General features: G+C 34.1%; 1 protein-coding gene across 1 annotated transcript; it reads right to left on the bottom strand.

The window, feature by feature from the left end:
• Positions 1-2,272: 2,272 nt before the first annotated feature.
• Positions 2,273-15,867, bottom strand: LOC121407653 (charged multivesicular body protein 1a-like). The gene is made up of 7 exons (XM_041598827.1): positions 15,690-15,867; positions 14,139-14,158; positions 13,206-13,283; positions 11,931-12,077; positions 11,017-11,085; positions 4,233-4,292; positions 2,273-3,276 (listed from the first exon to the last, which is right to left on the bottom strand). Exons 1-7 carry the CDS (start codon positions 15,703-15,705, stop codon positions 3,049-3,051), a joined length of 618 nt encoding a protein of 205 aa, XP_041454761.1. The 5' UTR covers positions 15,706-15,867; the 3' UTR covers positions 2,273-3,048.
• Positions 15,868-15,893: the final 26 nt, after the last annotated feature.

Raw genomic sequence — 15,893 nt, 5'->3', positions numbered from 1 at the left:
ATAAAGTTTGAAGCTATTTCTCAAGAAAATTATCATTATACTTCAAAGACAATACATTTTAATACCCAAAAAACGTTTGATAAAAATTGTTAACTTTTCATTTTTCAACATTTTGTGATTCAATTACATGATATTTTACAAGGCTTTTTGTGATATTGCTCAACTAAAACCTGACAAAAGTCAACACTGACCAGCAAATAATTTATTGTGCAAGATGTTGGTTCGATTCAAAGATCTATTATTTAATTGCAATTACTGAAAAATTCCTTGCAATGTCCCCAAAAATATACTAAAAACCTTTGCAAGGAAGTAGTATGTGAAATATGATTAACATATAATACTAAACAATTTGATTAAAAACAAAAAATATACACTGCAACTTTAAGATTAATTGTATTTATTTATTTCTATCAAGCAAATACAAGAATATAATAAAAATGAACTATACTTTCAGATATAATCTCAATTGAAAAATAACTGACCCAAAAGGCTCAGAGAAATCAAGTAAATGATTAAAGCTTGTTACTAGTATGTTTATCCCGATGATTCTTAGATACTCTCATGTTAATCAAGAACCCATCACTTCATTATAACAAAATGTTTATTCACTTACACTGTACTGCATAATACTACAATTAAAGATTAGTTTTAGTGTCTAATTTTTAGGTGAAGTGTGATGTTAAGGCTGAGACATATCAAAGACGAAATGAAATGTTTCTGTAACAAAACTTATAAAGGTCCAAATATCTGAAAGCAATTTATGATTAAAAAAACTCATATATGAACAAAATAAAATGCAATGAACATGGTATACATATCAATATAATTGGTACTCAAATAACAAAATTTCTTATTCATACAGAATCACTATAAAATCTATTTACATGCTAGAGTTATCACAAATTTCTGTTACCTTAACAGAACATTGAAAGAAAAATTACAGGATATGTATACTTTATAGAAGGTTAGGGTTAGAAGTATATTCAATGCATTTTTTTTCTGTTGATGAATTTGTAACCGACAACACTTTATTTTAGAAACAAGGTCTGATTTGTTTTATTTTGTTTTTCTTTCAGTCTTTTAATTCCCAATTCTACCATGGATATGTCCATACAAAATTGCCTTAACTTACTACTACAAAGATAATAATACGAAACACAATCATAAGTAGGTCTTTAAAAAGATATGAAAAATGTGAAAACTAATTGTTGGACCAGGGCTTTCAATTTCCAAAGTAAAAATATCAAAGGAGCTACTCTCGAACATAAAAAATAGAGTATATGCAGCATCTAAGCCAAACTAATTCAACAAAGATTTAAGGAACCTTTCAATGAAATGTCAGGCAAATGAACTGTTTTGAAAGTTGAGATGATAACAACAAACTCTCTAGTTAAGGATTGTAATAGTCTGAACCAAAACTGATAAATCATCAATCACCGAGCCGAAGCAGCTACCTATGCTGTACAAAAATCTATCATTATTACAACAGAGTAAGATTCTTATTTACACTTTATTACTAATACCTACATATAGCTGAAGTATATAAATATCACATGATCTGTTGACTATACACATATTTACGATTCAGAGAGAAAAAAGTAAAGCAACAGGAAGACAGAATGTAACAGTTGAAGAATAGAATAGGTAATGTTGGAGTGGGAAAGAAAGAGTAGGGTGAGTTTCACAAACATGGCAAAGTTATGCACAATCTTGCAAACAACTGGTAAATGGCAAGGCACACAAACCAAATGAAAGTTGAGATTAAGAGAAGTGATAAGGGATAGATACAGATTAAACTAATACATGAGGACAAAAAGGAAGCTTGAGGGGTGGATACAAGGATATTAATCAGTTATGGAATGCTACAATTAACTTCACAATCAGAAAAAAAGTGGAAAAACCTGAATTGCAATCGCCTTTAGAAGCTTTCTTCATCCACTGTTGTCCACTGGTGCAGATTGGGAGTGTAATTGGGATGGAGGATTTGTAATCAGATGATTCACATGGTTTATTTTCAATTCGTCTAATGCCAATTTGTCCAAACTCGTCTACTATCATTCGGTCTACCATCAGTTCGTCCACTTACCACATGGTCTACTTTAATTTAGTCTAATGCCATTCTGTCTAATAACCAGTTGTTCCAATAGCCCTTTAGTCCATATACCATTTGTTCTAATTGGACTAAGTGTTAAATTGTGCAAAATGAATGAAAATGAAATGGATATTAGACCAACTGGTTATGAGACAAAATGGTCATAGACGAAATGGTGATTAGACGAAGTGATGATTGGACCAAATGGTTATTGGACCAAATAGTTGTTAGACGAAATGTTGATGGACAGAATGGCAGTAGACTAAACGAAAGTAGACCATTTGGTGAGTGGACGAGTTAACAGTAGACAAATAGGCAATTTATAATACACATTACCCCCTCTGTATTCCCAAAGTAGCATTTTCACACCTCTTAAAGAGAAATTTCTTCCTTTTTTTGATGTCATAACTTGTTCTCTTTTTTATCTAATATGTCACATTTTCTGTTTAAGAAATTTTGACATCTGGGGAAGTAAGAACTATCCCTTTACACTTGTCAGAAAATTCTGCAAATATTGGCCTGTATTCTGAAGTCTGGTTTAACTTAAGCCATGGTCTAACTCTGGGCTAGAATTATGGACAGCCAAAAAATTATATTTAAAATTCATTGACACTATATAAGTTCACTATGCTATTTCATTCCGCATTAATGATGAAGAAAACTGCTTTTACCTACTATTTACAGGCATGTATTAATCATTTTGAATGTTAAATGAGCTGTTAAATTGAACCTGTGATGTTAGAGATTTATTTCACAATTGGCTTTCCATAGTTACATCACAACTTTAGACCAGAGTTTAAATTAAATCTGACTTCAGCATACGGGCCATAATTGACCCACTTTCTGATCCCTTGAAGGAATCCTGGATCCACCCCTGCAGTTGTCCTTGGTGCGAATTCATACAATTATGAAGAATTACAATGCACTGATGACCATACAGAAAAGAAAGAGAGGGCTCAGTTTCGTAACGCCTGCAATCTCCTGGTCAGACTGTCCTCCTCCGCCATGGTCCTTGATGAGGATGCAGTCGACGCTGCAAGGGGATCGCTCCCGGCCAAGGGGGCAGCGTTCAAGTCGGAGATCATCTCCAGCCCGTTCTCCTCGGCGACCTGGTGGATGAGTTGATCTACCTGGTCCTGGGGCGTGGTCAGGGTGGTAGCCGCACCCATCGACCCCTCCATCACCTGCATCAAGGAAGAAGAGGGACGGGTGATCATTAAAGACTGTCTTGCATCCACTTTCACAAGAATATTTACATCCATAAGGGTATTGTCTGTTCAAAAGGTGCTCTTCGTCATGTTATATGACCCAGAGATGTGAATCTTTTTGTGTCAAAGGTTAAATCATTATCTCGTCGTAACTCTGATTTTAACTGAATCAGGCAAGGGGAATACCTGTGATTTGATCAGAAACAGCCGGTTAATGCATGATTCCCAAAGATGCAACTATAAAGGGATATACAGGTATGTTAAATGGATTTTCGACCCTAATATCGATTTCTGGTGTCTGCGATAGTAAACTACATCCCATATAATCCCAAGAATGACTGACTTTAATGGTCAATTTCATTTGAAATTCACAACCAATAGACAACGGCAGGACAACTAAACAAGGGTATACATTTTTCAATCAGGCTGCTGGAATATCCAAATTGCATTGTAAAAATATTAAAGTTATCAAAAAATTATTGAAGAAAAGCGAGTAAAGATTAATACATGTATATAATAAGAATATGTCCATTTATATAGTGAAGTTACTATATGCATATAGTCTACTGTGCTTAAGACTTGGTATCATATTATTACCCCAGCTGCAGCTGAGCCAACATATAGGCAATAAGCGTTCAAGGAATAATCCTACCTAGATCTTCAGAATGCCCCTCAAGTTTTTCCATGTTAACCGAAATATATGTTGCAAAAGAAACCATCTTCCCATCTATCGGATATGTCATGATATATTACACTATACACAAAATTTATTGACTTGTACAGATCTTCTTGGCAGGATCTTTGGAACAAAAATAGAACTTAATGCATACCAAAAATGACAAATTATGTACTTATATGCAGATAAATGAGACTTGCCCATTTCAAACTTTATAACTACAGAAGATAAATGAGATGGAATTAAAGATTCTTACCTGAGTGTGTACATCTAGATCTTCAAACTGCCCCTCAAATTTCTCCATGACAGCAGAAATCTGTTCAAGAATAGCACCATTAAAAAAGAGTTATTAAATAGACACCAACAAATGCTAGCAAGTGCTTGGCCTTGCCTAATATAAATTTGGGTAAAAATGCACACGTGTTTAAAATCCATCATTTGCCTTAAATGCTGAGGAATATATGTCTGACCTTTGACCTCTGAACTACATGTAATAAAATGAAAATCCTATCAGATCACAATGCATGGGAATGATGACGTCACGGCTTTAAACATGGAGGACGTGTAATTTTGGGAGCTCTCGACCCCACCGCTTTTTTACTTATTTTGGAGGGACTCTTTTGTTTTGGTAAGCTCAAACATTGAATTATTTTGCTATTAGTGAATAACTGAACACATTACTTTAGCCTTTAGTACCACTTCTAATGGAAAAGTCTTATTTCTTAAGGAGTGCAACAATGTCGTCCGAGACCGAGGGCCAACGCACCAAACAATCTACACCGTCTACGGCACAAACCGGAACACCAACGCCGGAGGGCACGGGTGAACCGGAGAGTGCATTCACGCTCGCAGATGTCATGCGCTCTATACGGGAATCTGAAGTTAGAGTTTGTGCAAAGTTAGACGGATTACAACACAATTTGGATCAGATCAAGACGAAAGTGGATGACTTAGAAGCAGCAGTTGATTTTAATGCATCGAAGGTCAACATCATCGAGAAAGAGAAGCTTCCTCAGATTGAAAGCGACCTAAGAAAGGAGGTTGATCAACTTCGTACACAGCTCATCGAATCAGAGATATACCAGAGGAAGAATAATCTTTTATTCTACGGGGTCAAAATGGAGCAAGGAGAAAATGTCTATGTCGTGATTCGCCATGTTTTTACCCTACTTGGTCTAAGCAAAGAGGAAGCGGGGGCCATTTGCCTTATCAACGTGCACAGGTTACCTCAACGTCACTCACAAGAGGGTGTCCCCCATCCTATCATAGCCAAGTTTGTCTATATGTCACAACGTAATCGAGTCTTAGCTGCGTTTGAAGAGCGAGCTTACAAGAAGAGAGTCGCCACAGATGTTTCGACTGGAAACACCACAGGAGGAGTCGAATGGAGATACCCACCTGTTACACAAGAAACATCTAGGCTTACAGTGAGAACAGACTTGCCTCCAGCATTGAAGGCAACACGCAGTGAGTTGGCCAAAGTTGCATATAAATTGAGAAAAGAAAAGAAGCTGTCTACAAAAATAACGGTTGTTGGAGCTAAAGTGGTCCTCTTCTACAGAGAAAAAGGTACCCAGAAATGGGAAATACATAAAGAATAGCGGTCCTGCATTCACGGTCTTCATTTCGGTTACAATTACAGAGAACAAAATTCAAGTTCATTTACTTAATTGAACACAAAGTGCCTCTGACATTGGAAATGAACACACAACTTTTTATCAGTTGTTTTGATACTGATACTGTAATGACTAGTTTTTCCCTGCCACATTATGGTTTCTCCCTCCAGTAATATTCATTAATTTTGTAAATATGTTAAAGGGTGGGTTTGTTGGCTCCTTTAAGGTTTCATGTCTTTGACATGTTCCTCATGTTAAGCATTCGATTAGTCAGGCGTGTCTTAATTTTTTCACATTTATTAATGTATTTGTTTGTGTACAAGTGTTACACATTTAAAATTTCTTTGTATACTGTTTTTATGTACATAGTTTGCCTTTGCCAAAGATGTTCTTTTTATAGTTCTCTTGCGTCAGCTGAAAGCAAAACAAATTCCAAGTGTTGGAAAACAAGTACAGTTAAGGCAGTTGCCCAATGTATAATTTTGAAATTTACATTAGCATTTGTAACGATACTTAGGAATGGTGTTCGCAACAGTGGAAAGTTATATTTAGGCTTCTATATGTTACAGGTGCAAGCCAAAGCAATACATCTGACACCTGTCGTAAGTACATGTAGGTTGCACGGTTATATGTTTGTGGATTGGTACATGTACATGTATATCAAAGTTACAGATATGATACCTTGCTATGGGTTGTGAAACGAGCATTAACTTTTTGTCTCTGAATGTCAGAGGTCTAAGATCAGGGTTTCGGAGGCAAAAGGTATTTAGTTGGTTACGAGAAAAAGAAATAGACATTGCTCTCCTACAAGAAACATATAGTTCAGAAGACGTAGAAAGTAGTTGGTCTTCAGAATGGGGCAGTGATGTACTCTTTTGTCACGGATCTCCTCATAGTAGTGGGGTCATGATACTTATCAATTCAAAACTAGATTATAAAATCATTTCCAAACATGTTTCAGATAATGGTAGATATTTGATTTTAAGAATTATAATAGACGGCAATGAATTTATAATTTGTAACGTTTATGCACCAACAGCTGATAAGAAACATGAACAAAAAATATTTTTTGATCATTTATTATGTACCTTGAATTCTTTTGATGACATTACGACCACTCCTCTTTTAATTGGGGGCGATTTTAACGTGATTTTAAACGTGAATGTTGACAGACAAGGTGGTCATCCAACTACCTCGCAAGCAGTAATCAGTCAACTTAAAAAATTACAGAGTGATTTAGATGTCATTGATATATGGCGTGTACGTAACCCTATCACGCGTAAATATACTTGGAAACAATTACGGCCTCTAATCCAAAGTAGATTAGATATTTGGTTTGTCTCCGAGACCCTGCAGGATTATATTAGTAAGGTGGATATGATACCCGGAGTGGGTTCTGATCATTTGGCTATTATTTTAGAATTTAAGGTACAAGAAGAAACAAGATGTAATGCTATGAATTGGAAATTTAATAATACCCTATGCGACGATGAAGTGTTCTGTTCTGAAATGACGAAAAATTTAGATCTGTGGATTAAAGATATTTCACAATTTGATGATATGAGAATAGGTTGGGAATTTCTCAAGTATAATATTCGCCTATTTTCGCGTAAATACAGTATTGAAAAGGCACGGAAAAGGAAAGAAAGGCGAAGAGAACTGGAAAACAGGCTAAAAAGGTTGCAGTTTCTGTTGGATTCCGAGGGTGAAAAGCATGTTGAGGAATATAAAAAGATTGAAAGCGAATATGAGTCTTATTTAGATTATATAACACAAGGTATCATATTAAGGTCTAAAGCAAATTGGATGGAATTTGGGGAGAAAAATACAAAATTTTTTCTTAATTTAGAAAAAGGCCACAAAAATAAATCATCAATTTTTAAGCTGAAGCAAGGTGATTCCATACTTACAGATATGAAAAATATTAATTCTGAAATAAAATCATTTTATACACAATTATATAAAAAGCCTAATGTCGACTCGAGGCAAAACTCCTTATTCTTAGGACAAGAAAATATTCCAAAGTTACCCTCGGACGTCAAGAGTAAATGTGACTTGCCGTTAACGTTAGAGGAATGTACATCATCCCTATTACTTATGTCAAAAAACAAGTCACCGGGAAACGACGGTTTAACGGTTGAGTTCTATCGCAAATTCTGGGGTAAAATTGGACAGCTTTTGGTAGATAATCTTAACTACAGTTTTCAACAAGGTCAACTTTCTAGTTCACAAAGACAAGGTTTAATTACACTCATATCAAAGAAAGGTAAAGACAAAATGTTAATCGAAAATTACCGACCCATCACTCTAGTGAATGTTGATTTGAAAATTGGCTCTAAAGCACTTGCAGAAAGATTAAAGAAAGTTCTACCGGATTTGATTCACCCTGATCAGGTAGCATTTATAAAGGACAGATTTATTGGAGAAGCTGTCAGGACAGTTAAAGATGCTCTTTTCTTTTCCGAATTGAAAAATATCCCCGGAATATTATTAAGTTTGGACTTCCAAAAGGCGTTCGATTCACTAGATCATACTTTTTTGTTGAATGTCCTCCGATCATTCAATTTTGGAGAAGGATTTTGTAATTTTATTAAAGTTTTATATACCAATTTAGAAAGTGCGGTAATGAATCGGGGTCTGTCATCGGGTTATTTTCCCGTTGAAAGAGGTGTTAGACAGGGGGACCCATTGAGTCCTTATCTGTTTGTTTTAGCTATAGAAACATTTGCTATAAATATTCGTGAAAATAAGACAATACATGGTTTAAAAATATCTGACAATTTAGAATTGAAATTGTCGATGTACGCGGACGACAAACGGTTTTCCTTTCAGACAATATTTCATTTAGACATCTTTTGAATACACTTCAGAATTTCCGAAAGGAATCATCACTCTCTATCAATATTTTCAAAACAAAGGCAATGTGGATAGGAGCCTGTAAAGATAATCAACATTCACTAGAGAATATTCAGTTTGAGAAGTCTTTGACAATTCTTGGAGTAGATATATCACATTCACCCAATGTTTTTTCTTTACAATTGCAAAGAATACTTGATAAAATTAGAGTACAATTGAATTTATGGAAAGCTCGTCATTTATCCTTAATAGGCAAAATACAAATTGTCAAAACCTTTGCTTTTTCGCAATTACTTTACCTTGCAAGTCTGTCAAAAATCCCAGATTATTATATAAAAGAAGTTAATAAGTTAGTTTTTGGGTTCATTTGGAACGGCCCTGACAGGATCAAAAGGGAGATACTTGTTAAGCAGTATGAAGATGGGGGGCTCAAAATGATTTGTTTAAAATCTCTTTTACAAGTGCAAAAAGTCAAGTGGATACAGAGAGTTTTTACATCCAATTCTAAGGGATGGAAGATTATTTTGTTGACATTGCTTCAAAATGTAGGTGGTGACTTTATATTTCATTGTAATTATGATCTTAATATTTTAAACTTGACAATTCCTGAATGGTATAAAGATGTCATGATTAGTTGGAGCACAGTATTTCAGAAAAACATTAAAATATGTGATCAAATACTATGGAATAACAGATGTATATTACAAAATGGAAAATCTTTTTATAAGCCAGAGATAAAAAACAAAGGTTTTGTTAAGGTGTCACATATGTTGGATGAGTATGGCAGACCATTAAGATGGAAAGATGCCAAAAATAAAGGCTTAACATTTGTTGAATACTTTCTGCTTCTCGACTGTTACAAGTTTATGCCATCAAAATGGAAATTATCTCAAAATTTTCATCCCATTCTTGACAACATTTCATCGATTCCAACTTTAACTATTGATGACATCACTAGAGAAGTAACAGGTGTACCAAAGTATATATTTTACACATTTTTTATGAAGGAAAATAACCCATCAATTTCAAATATATTTACACGTTTAAAAGACACCTATGGGTTTCAACAAGAAGAAGAGAACTTTTAAAACTACCTCTACGTACTACTATAGATACGAGACTTCGAGCTTTACAATTCAAGATTCTTAATAATTTGATTCCTACCAAGGTTTGGTTATTCCGTATTAAAAAGGTAACGGATACACTTTGTACATTTTGTAAAGTATCACCAGAAACTCTAGTGCATCTTTTTTATTCTTGCCATGTTGTTAACCAATTTTGGAATAATGTTGGTACACTCTTTGCTTCACTAGATCTTCCTGATTTCCTCTTAGAAAGTTATGTTCTTTTTGGTATCTGTAAGCCCCAAAATCCCAGAAATATATTTATATTGAACTTTCTGCTCCTGTCAGGTAAACAATATATTTTTAGATGCCGATGTGACGAAACAAAACCTACTCTCTCCCATTTTTGTAACTTTCTTTTATCATTTGAAACTGTTGAACATACCATTGCACAAAGGAAATGCAAATTAGAAAAACATGATGGCAAGTGGGCTATCATTCTGAATACTTTAAAGAGGCGATAAAGCAGAAGGCTATTTTGTTATGTTTATTTTTTTTATAGGCCAAGTGCCTGAATTTTTTTTGTTGTTGTTATTGTTGTAAACAAACATATTTTTTCTTATTTTATACTATTTTGTATGTTAGACATGTTATTTTATATGCCAACGTCATCTGAACTTTAATATGTGATCCATTATACCATGAATGTTTTGTTATGTATATTTTGATGAAAAGGATCAATAAAACTTGAATTACAAAAAAAAACAATGCATGGGAATGGAGTACAAAACTGTTATGGAACAAAAAAATCCTAATCTGAAAACAAATTTCAATGTGCTCAGAGACCTCTCTGACCTTGAACTTTAATTCTACAACCCTGAAACTTTTTTTTTTTAATTTATGTATACAATCCTGAAATCTTAACAGCTTAAACCCCCCCCAAAAAAAAAAACAACCAACAACTAAAATTGAAGTTTTAGGTAAGTTGGTCCATCAGTTCTAAACACTGCATTCACAAGTTATCTCATCGTTGTCAAATTGACCTTTGTTCTTAAACCCTAAACTTATAACCTAAGATTCTAAGCAGAAAACAGGCCATCAAGAATGGACCTAGCTTAAAAGTTAAATACAAATCTAACCATTAGTTACTGTGTAGGTCAGTATAAACCTGTCACCAGAACCCTTAAATACATGTAGCTGTAAAGAAAAATTATGCATCACTCTGACTTATGATTTTCATAACAGATTAAACATGCGATCTTAAACAAATAAAGGTAATGCCGAAAATTTGTTTCCAAATTATAATTTCTCCTATTAAAGCCTCTTTGTATACTGAGGAACTAACACATGACATTTGACCTCATGGCCCTTAGGGTTTAGACAAAGAAATATATCTGTATTATGCAATATCTTAAAACTGACCAATGTCCTTTGACCTCATGACCCTTAACGGTCAAGGCATGAAAGTATAATTGTGTAAGAAAATACACCATGCAATATTTACCTTCTGTAGATCCATAGACTGAAGAGCTTTATCTAGACCTTTAACAACTTGGCCCATGTTCTTGGTTATCTGCAAAACATAACGATACACCCAAACTCTTTGTTATCATCAAATATAAGTGATGAATTTCCATTAGTACCTAAAACCCACCTTCATTCATTATTAGTCATTGCGATGTCTGCCAATTCATATATAATTGCCTAACTACTTAGTGTCACAAGATTTATACCTAACTATATGAAACCATGATGACTCAACCAATTGTCTGAAACCTAAGTAACTTGCAAATAAAGATCACTCCTTGCCTGTACCTCAACCAAGTCAGACGAGTACTTTAGCCTCCTTGTTTTCTCGTATTAGAGACATCATAGTTATATCATATTTCCTTTCTTTACAGACAGCGACTTCTTGTATGGTTGTGATTAGTCTAGATTCTATCCATTGGTTTACTTGTTATTCTGTCTCCTCTCTCCATTCTCTGAGGATGTTTTTAATTTGGTGTAGAAGTCTCAAGTGTGTTATTTGCTCACTTGATTGGGGGTAAAAGACACAAAACAGGCCCAACGAACGAAGACATGATGAGTTCTAGTTTATTGTGATCATCTCTTACTAAACCCAAAATTGTCATCATTTTCATTATCATCTTCATCAGCAACAATATTACTATTATAATATCACAGATAACATCATCATTATCAACACCCCCTCAATATTCCTCTTGTACAGAGATATGGCACAGTTCAACCATTTCACTACTCTGATCAATCGGTGTTTATTTACTCACTTACTTAATTACTTACCTATTTACTTGCTTACTTACTCACTTTACTTATTTATTTACTTACTTACTTGCTTACTTACTCACTTTACTTACTCACTTACTTTACTTACTTATTTATTTATTTTGATCTAACCTGTTTCATTGCCATGGCTGACTGTACCCTTGATGCTACTGCATCCACCCGGGATGCCATTCTGAGATAGTTAAGGCCCTCATTCTTCTTTCGGATGGAATTTTCTGCATAGATTCTGGCTCCTTCTACATTCTTCTGTTCAAGGGCCTATGCACAGAGAGATGAAAAGAGTAAATGTTATGTTAAACAAAGGGCAATTTTTTTTTAAATGTAGGATGCTAAGGGCAAAGACATGTAAAAGGACTCACCATCACTAATATTTGTTCATTAAATAAGCATTGTGGCATGCACCTGTAATCCAGCTAAATGCAAAATCTAATAAAAGGGTGCTCCTGGCTGAAAAATTACATATTTTGAAAAGATAAAAAAAAATCAGACAAACAAAACAATCAAAATTTGATTAAAATCGAGCAAGGAATGACAAAGTTTTGAATTTTAAAGATTTGCATTATTTTGGTGAAACACTTCTATGCAAGTGTTCATGAATATTCAATGAACAAAATGATAATGTAATTTCCCCACTTGTTCTTTTGTATTTATTATATGAAATAATTTTGTCCTCCAAGAATTTAAAATATTTGATTTGAAAACTGATTTTATTGCTGCAACTTATTATAAGGGACTCTGATCAGGGAGACACATGGAAATTTATATAAAACAATCATGAGTTCATGTAATAGCATAAGAAAAAGGAAAACGAGGAATGACATCTAGCCAACCTAATGAATATTCATGATGACACACATATATCTGTTTTCACAAAACATTGCAAAACTTCAATACTTAATTACTTTGTTATTTGTTATCAAATTCTGATGAAATTTCCAGAATTTTGCTCAGTGAACTTTACTTATTTATCTAGATATAATTATTTTCAGTCTGGAGTACCCCTTAAACTGATTAAGAGATCTATCTGTGGATTGAGCTGAGAAATGGAGAACATTTCATCAACATATTTTTCTGACAAGTTTCTAGATATGACAACTTTCCATGGTTTTGATTGGCTGAGAAGCATAGGTGGCTGACTGACAATGGTTACTATCGGATAAAACAATCCTCATTAGATTTTCAATGAGTCCATAGAAGGAGTGGAAAAAAAGAAATCAATCAATATTTTTTAAACCTAATGATAATTGAAAATAAAACATCTAGATATTTTTTTTGCATGATTACTGATTTCTTCTTTAGGCCATAAAGATCCATTTTTTTCTAAACTGAAAATGGGACCATCTTGGCAAAACAGGAGTAATCTATGAAGAAAAGATATATACTTACTTTTTTAACTTTTGCCTGTTGAACTTTTTGTTCCTTTTCTGCCTTCTTAGCATACCTCTCAAGTTGTTTTATAGAAAACTGTAAATGAACCAAAATGGGATATGTTAACCCTTTAACATCTGGATTCTTTTAGGAAACCTGTTTGATATTTCTTGTTTTATCAACAAATTGTTGTATCGATCATAAATTGGTTTAGTTTGGAGGTGCAGCAGTGGTCATACAGATGAAGATAATGGGTTTTTTTTCAGAGTGATGACAATTGCAGAGATGAATTCCCCAAGAGGAGTTCAGCTTTACCATTATTTGCAATAAAATCCTACCTTCAAGCCTTCAATTTTTCTAAGACAAGTATCTAATGGGTCCTCATTAAAAAAGGAAGAAAACATTATAATAGTGTGCTAGATATCCTCCAAAGAAAAATTCAAATTTACCAAATGTATCAACACATGAGAAAAAAAATGATCTCTACACTTTTGCAAGATTAAAATGTAAGACAATAGTTCACTTCAATGTAACTTTCATTATTGAGCCTTTACAAAACTTTTAGACAGGCTTTATCTATAAGATAATTTCTGAAATTTACAAGTATGATATGAACTTTAAATGTAAAACATTAAATGCTTAGTTAATCTAATGATTATGGAAGTTTTACAAATGATTTGAAATATATTTTATTCATCAATTCAACAAATTCAACATATGCAATTTTTTTATACATGCAAGTGAATAGAACAAAGTCATAATCTACAATACACTGGATGTGCAAGGTTAGTATATTTTGCAATAAGTGTTAATAACTGTGAGAATTGGCCTGTCAACTTGAGAGACAATGGGACATGGACAAACAAAAATGTCTAAAGATTCTAATTTTAATCAATTGATTGTTGGAACATATAAACTCACAGTAGACATCTACGTCTGGATATTTCTTACCTTCAACTGAAACAGAACATCTGGGTTGTTTCCAGGAAGTGAGATGTCCAATTCAAGTCAGAGATCATGACCAATAATAGAGAGATATTTGGAGGGAGAGGAAAAAATAAGAAATTGTAATCGATTTTCAATCGTTTCATCAAGGGAAGGAATCATCACATTATTTTTAGAGAAATCATTATCTTTCAAATGGGTATGAATAAGAGAAAATACTCAACAATCCTCAAACCAATCTAGGATTTACAGAGGAAAGTAACCGATTGGTATCGCAGCAATTCTGCAGTGGAGCAACTAACAGTGCAAACAATGCAATCAGAACAACAAGGATGCGCCCATGAAACTGGAATTATAACATTCGACTTCGAGTCAATAAATTCAAGCAAGAAAATTGAGAAATCCTGCTAAGTGCTATTATTCTCATAGCTCTGACTTACTGGGTTAAGTCAAGCCTTACTAAGGTTTGGAAATATACATGTAGTAGTCTAGTGTAAAAAAAATGTGAACAAATATTGAGTGTCAGGTGAGAAAAAGACTATCGTCGCTGGATCATGGAGCTTCCTAATATACGAAACACTTCTTCAATCTATCGCATCTAATTTAACCACTGGAACACCTTTTCTGCATTATCGTGAAACAGGGAACGACCGTTCACTTTGTACAGCAGCGCTTTATTCAGTCGACGCACGCATCGCAATGGTTCCCATTTCTTTCCATCTCCATTCACTTGTCTTGCACACAAGTGTGTACTTTCATCGAATGGTTCCCAAAACAGTCTAAAAACTCTAATCGCCATCCCAGATGCACCACCTTTCCTACGCCTTATCTGAACCAACCAGAGGACATTGCCTACAATTCAAACAACAGCATTGTAGAATCCTTTTTCCCCAATTACCATGTAACCATCTGCTTGTGGAATGTCCTGCCTACAAGTGGTTTTGGCTCCTCCAATTCAACCGAGTCTTTCAGGAGCCACATGATACGCTGACCTTGAACCACTCACCCTCTGTTAGCTCTCCAGTTGAGATGCATCTTTTACTTGCACTATAGTTTAGTTTTGTTCAAAAACACCAAATTTCATGTGTTTTTGTGATCGCGGCCTCAGTCAAGTACGACTACTATACTCTATAAACTAAAAAGAAGACTTGCAACTCAACGGAATTAACCCAACCATGATTTTGCCACCTTTCCTTAATAAAAAAACTAGTGAGTACTGTCTGTACGGTAGTGTTACAATTACAAACAATATTCACATTATTTAGATATCTATAATTTTTAGACTATATACATATAGGCCTATAGCCTAGGCTAGCTATATTGATATATATATATATAGTCTTTAAAGTTTATATAGCAAACCACCTATTCAATGAACAAGGTTATGACTATATGACTATGTCACTTGTGATATAAACTCTTGTCTAACAGTTACTTATCTTAGACTTAGTTTTAATTTAGTTCAAAAGTACAACAGTCAACAACACACCAAAATATATTTAATGGGACCACACAAATAAATAAATAACTCAAGTTACAAAATGCTACCGATTTTACCTTCTAAAGCAGGCATGCTGTGGCCCCTTTCTTTAAACTTGCACAAATGAAATATAAAACGGGCAAATGAGAGGCTACACTCTACTGAAGTACTAATAATACTGCTGAATTCTCGAGTATTATTGTGTTGTGATTTTGACTCAGATGCTATTTTTGGATAATGATTAAAGAAATTAAAAGTAAGAGCGCCATCTGTCGACAAAA

Source organism: Lytechinus variegatus, chromosome 2 (assembly GCF_018143015.1).
Source record: "Lytechinus variegatus isolate NC3 chromosome 2, Lvar_3.0, whole genome shotgun sequence".
Taxonomy (NCBI): Eukaryota; Metazoa; Echinodermata; class Echinoidea; order Temnopleuroida; family Toxopneustidae; genus Lytechinus; species Lytechinus variegatus.
This window is presented reverse-complemented; position numbering and strand designations above follow the sequence as displayed.

Coding starts and splice junctions, on each gene's coding strand:
- LOC121407653 (XM_041598827.1), bottom strand. Junction 11,086..11,930: donor CAGCCATGGCAATGAAACAG/GTTAGATCAAAA, acceptor TATGTTTTGCAG/ATAACCAAGAACATGGGCCA. Junction 4,293..11,016: donor AGTCTATGGATCTACAGAAG/GTAAATATTGCA, acceptor ATTCTTGAACAG/ATTTCTGCTGTCATGGAGAA.